Source organism: Ictalurus punctatus, chromosome 13 (genome assembly GCF_001660625.3).
Source record: "Ictalurus punctatus breed USDA103 chromosome 13, Coco_2.0, whole genome shotgun sequence".
NCBI classification, from domain to species: Eukaryota; Metazoa; Chordata; class Actinopteri; order Siluriformes; family Ictaluridae; genus Ictalurus; species Ictalurus punctatus.
This window is the reverse complement of record NC_030428.2, coordinates 28,767,501-28,772,500: the sequence shown is the minus strand read 5'-3', so window position 1 is coordinate 28,772,500 and position 5,000 is coordinate 28,767,501. Positions and strand designations below refer to the sequence as shown.

Below are 5,000 nucleotides of genomic sequence, written 5' to 3'. Positions count from 1 at the left end.
GGACTTGGTGTCTATCGCCTCATCCACCAGAGCTGAGTGAGTGAGAGAGAGAGAGAGAGAATTTATCTAATATACTTATTTAGAGTATATCTCTTACTTAGAGTATATCTAATATACTCTAATATACTTGAAGAGAAAATAAATAAATAAATGTATTGAGCCTTATGTGTATTTACTGAACACATAGTGATTGTATGACGCTGAAGCTACAGCTACAGCCACCAGGTGGCGGTGCAGAACTGGAAACTGATGCGACTGTTTCAGGTTTTATAGCAACACAATGAAATGTTTTACATTCCTTAGACATATTTGTTTGTGTGTATATATATATATATATATATAATATTATATTATATACACACACACAAATATTTTGGGCTTACTAGTCATTTTCTCAACATTATCGATCCACTGGTTCTTCATGGTCTCGAAGTGCTCGTGTGCAGCCTGGTTGCCGGGGTTCTTCAGCAGGATGCGAGCAGCAGACACCACCTACAACCAGACCGGTGGGGTAAAACATCAGAGTATACGGTACACTGTGATACAGAAATCTGTAAACATTATGACGCTGCTACAGAAAGTCACATGCACATTGATCACAAACACACAAACCTGAGGCGTGAGGTCCCTGGCGGACTTGACGGCAGCATGGATTCCCTCCACTGTACTGCGATTGGCCGTTCCCACTGCAGCTGCTTTGTCTGCCGTTGCCCCGAGTCTCGCGGCGTGAGTCTCAAAGCCTGCAGCTCGCTCCTCAAACATCTGGTTCATAACAGGGATTATAAACAGCACTTAACCCCGTGCTGTTCCCCTGCTGAAACCTGAGCTCCCTTTCAGACTGAGTTAGCAGTCCAGCACAATGATGCTAACCCCCTTTTAGACAGGAACTACATATACACATATATATATATACATATATCATATATCATTTATTTACTAATGAAAAAAACATTTATTTTCTTATGAATAATCGGATGGCTGAAAGGGTTCATTTCTGCTTCTGTGTGTGTGTGTGTGTGTGTGTGTGTGTGTGTGTGTGTGTGTGTGTGAGGTACCTCCTCTCGGTTGGGGGTGCCACGTGGAGCGGTCGCAGCTACGGCCAGCAGCTTTATCGGAGTCGTCGTGTCACTGAAGATGTCGGACACTTCCTGTGTCATGGCCTCCTGCATTTTACCTTTAAGATCCTGAAATACACAAAAGTATCAGACTGTCTGTTCATCTTATGTAGTGACCTGATGTAGTGACCTGATGTAGTGATCAGATGTAGTGATCAGATGTAGTGATCAGATGTAGTGATCAGATGTAGTGATCAGATGTAGTGATCAGATGTAGTGATCTGATGTAGTGACCTGATGTAGTGACCTGATGTAGTGATCTTATGTAGTGACCAGATGTAGTGACCAGATGTAGTGACCAGATGTAGTGATCAGATGTAGTGACCTGATGTAGTGACCTGATGTAGTGACCTGATGTAGTGATCAGATGTAGTGACCTGATGTAGTGACCTGATGTAGTGACCTGATGTAGTGACCAGATGTAGTGATCTGATGTAGTGACCAGATGTAGTGATCAGATGTAGTGATCAGATGTAGTGATCAGATGTAGTGATCGTGTACACAACACTGAGCAAGTCAATGATCACAGGACTGATTTGTGTTATGTGTGTGTGTGTGTGTGTGTGTGTGTGTGTGTGTATGTATATATATATATGTATGTGAGTGAGTGTGTGTGCGTGTGCTGCTTTTAAAGGCGCTTTATAAAATAAAGTTTATTTATATATATTACCTTCAGTGCGTGCTGGAGCTGCTGAGCGAGTGCCTGTGCCTGCGGTGTATCCGCCTGTCCTCGAGCACTCAGTTCAGCCAGTTGTCCCATCAGCTGCTCCACCTGCTCACATTTCCCCATAAGCTCCGCCCTCTGGGAGCCAGGTAACACGTGGGCAAGACGACGCCCCTCAGCAACCAGCCCACGAATTGCAGCTTGACCTGGAGAGAGCAACAACAGCCATGTTTACATTCCATCTAATCAGAACAGGGTTATGCTTAAAGGATAATCTGTTTATTAATCTGTCAATCCCTTAATCTGATATTAATCCCTTAATCTGATATTAATCCTGTAATCTGATATTAATCCTGTAACCCGATGTTAATCCCTTAATCTGATATTAATCCTGTAACCCGATGTTAATCCCTTAATCTGATATTAATCCTGTAACCTGATATTAATCCCTTAATCTGATGTTAATCCTGTAACCTGATGTTAATCATGTAACCTGATGTTAATCCCTTAATCTGATGTTAATCCTGTAACCTGATGTTAATCCCTTAATCTGATGTTAATCATGTAACCTGATGTTAATCCCTTAATCTGATGTTAATCATGTAACCTGATGTTAATCCCTTAATCTGATGTTAATCCTGTAACCTGATGTTAATCCCTTAATCTGATATTAATCCTGTAATCTGATATTAATCCCTTAATCTGATGTTAATCCCTTAATCTGATGTTAATCCTGTAACCTGATGTTAATCCTGTAACCTGATATTAATCCCTTAACCTGATATTAATCCCATAATCTGATATTAATCCCATAACCTGATATTAATCCCATAATCTGATGTTAATCCCATAATCTGATGTTAATCCCATAATCTGATGTCAATCCTTTAAATTGATCTTAATCCTGTAACCTGATGTCAATCCCATAACCTGATGTTAATCCCTTAACCTGATTAGTTCTGAATGTGTGTTTATATGGTGCTGTACTGACCCACTCCTCCGTCCTCCATGGTGGGGTTGTCTATCCAGCGCTGCGCCTGCTCCATCTTACCCTCCAGGTGAACAGCCGCTTTGGCTGGCCGAGTGTTCGCTACAGCGCGGTTCGTTTTGGACTGCAGGTTCTGCAGAGCTGTGGCGATCTGCTTAGCCAGGGCACGAGCCTCAGGGGTATCACCTTTACCTCTACACACACACACACACACACACACACACACACACACACACACACACACACACACACACAATTACACTTCCTCACAGTTCCTCTGTTACAGTGAAAAGGTGAAGAGGAGCATCAAGACCACCATCACCAGCTGAACACACAGTGTTAGAGAGACTGAGGCTGGAACACACACTCGCACGCTCCTTCAGGATACGTACGCTTTGCGGAGTTGCGAGAGTTTGCCAGTGAGAGCGGAGATTTCGTTCACGTTGCGCAGGATGTCATTGTAATCACGCGGATCCTCACACAGAGCTGCGATGTTCTGAGCCTCGGCGAGAACAGCCTTCACATGCTCCTCCCCCTCTGGGCTGGAGGCGGGGTCAGCTAGCCAGGCCTGCGTACACACACACACACACACACACACACGTGAGATTTGAGACACAGATTTAACATGATCTAATCTTCATGTTGTTGGAGTTTTACACTCTTCTGTAAGGTTGTAGTGTGTGTGTGTAAGTGTGTGTGTGTGTGTGTGTGTGTGTGTGTGTGTGTGTGAGTGTGAGAGAGAGAGAGAGACCTGTGCTGCCTCTGCTTTCTTGGCAAGTGTGTGTTTGGAGTTGGTCATGGCCTCCAGTTTATCTGCTGCATTCGCTACTTTCCCAGACAGCACGTCCAGGCCCTGAGCAACCTGCTGCGCTTTCTGAATGGCCACAGGACTAGTACCAGAACCCCTGCAGTGCACGCACGCACACACACACACACACACACACACACACACACACACCAAGACAAATGATCTCAGATGTTGAAAAAAAGTAATCATCATACAGCTCTCATCAATGACATGATTCTGACATGATTCTGATGAACCCCAAATAAAGACTGCAGGAGTTTCTGCACATCTTCTTGGTTTCATCCGAATGCTGAAGCCATGGTCCACACAAAGCTCTAAAAAAGCATGTATGGGATCTCATTGTGCGAAAGGAATGGATCAGGAGAGGGGTACAAAGGAATTTCAAACCCGAGTCAACAAAGGAGCGACTTCAGAAGAAGAAGACCAGCGACTTGGAATGGTCCAATCAGAGTCCAGATCTAAATCCTATCTAAAACCGGTGGAATGATGTGAAGAGGACTGTCTGCAGGAGATCTAATCACTTTCTGACAGGTCTGGAGCAAGTCTGTAGACTCGAACCCCAAAACACTGAGTGATGACTTACAAGCTAAAAGTGCTTTAACAAAGTCTTAGTTAAGGGGTGTGTATACTTATGCAACCAGGTTATTGTATAGCCAACCCTTAGGAAGGGGGGGTGGGCGTGGTTTAGGACACGGCAGGGGTGTGTGGGCGTGGTTTAGGACACGGCAGGACAGTGGGTGTGGTTTAGGACACGGCAGGACAGTGGGTGTGGTTTAGGACACAGCAGGGGTGTGTGGGCGTGGTTTAGGACACGGCAGGGGGTGTGGGCGTGGTTTAGGACACGGCAGGACAGTGGGTGTGGTTTAGGACACTGCAGCACAGTGGGTGTGGTTTAGGACACCGCAGGACAGGGGGTGTGATTTAGGACACTGCAGCACAGTGGGTGTGGTTTAGGACACTGCAGCACAGTGGGTGTGGTTTAGGACACTGCAGCACAGTGGGTGTGGTTTAGGACACTGCAGCACAGTGGGTGTGGTTTAGGACACTGCAGCACAGTGGGTGTGGTTTAGGACACTGCAGCACAGTGGGTGTGGTTTAGGACACCGCAGCACAGTGGGTGTGGTTTAGGACACCGCAGCACAGTGGGTGTGGTTTAGGACACTGCAGCACAGTGGGTGTGGTTTAGGACACCGCAGGACAGTGGGTGTGGTTTAGGACACTGCAGCACAGTGGGTGTGGTTTAGGACACCGCAGCACAGGGGGTGTGGTTTAGGACACTGTATACTGTACATGTTGTTGGTGTATGTGTGTGTTACCTGGCACGCAGATCTGCGACCTGGTCAGTGAGGTGTCCCAGGGTTTTGGTCGTGTCCAGAATCTCTTTCCTCTCATTACCCACACACAGTTCACCCACTTTCCCTGCTT

The 5,000-nt window shown here is 45.8% G+C and overlaps 1 protein-coding gene across 1 annotated transcript in view; it reads right to left on the bottom strand.

Annotated features, from left to right (window-relative positions):
• LOC108273866 (vinculin-like) overlaps positions 1 to 5,000 on the bottom strand; it is a 26,624-nt gene that overhangs the window by 5,082 nt on the left and 16,542 nt on the right. The window contains exons 8-16 of the mRNA XM_053685372.1: positions 4,892 to 5,000; positions 3,519 to 3,672; positions 3,160 to 3,335; positions 2,771 to 2,961; positions 1,786 to 1,985; positions 1,056 to 1,184; positions 613 to 762; positions 384 to 492; positions 1 to 32 (exon numbers count right to left, since the gene is read on the bottom strand). The exon at positions 1 to 32 is cut by the window's left edge and continues 271 nt beyond it; the exon at positions 4,892 to 5,000 is cut by the window's right edge and continues 39 nt beyond it. Of these exons, the coding sequence (XP_053541347.1) occupies positions 1 to 32; positions 384 to 492; positions 613 to 762; positions 1,056 to 1,184; positions 1,786 to 1,985; positions 2,771 to 2,961; positions 3,160 to 3,335; positions 3,519 to 3,672; positions 4,892 to 5,000 (1,250 nt within the window). The remainder of the gene's footprint in view (positions 33 to 383; positions 493 to 612; positions 763 to 1,055; positions 1,185 to 1,785; positions 1,986 to 2,770; positions 2,962 to 3,159; positions 3,336 to 3,518; positions 3,673 to 4,891) is intronic.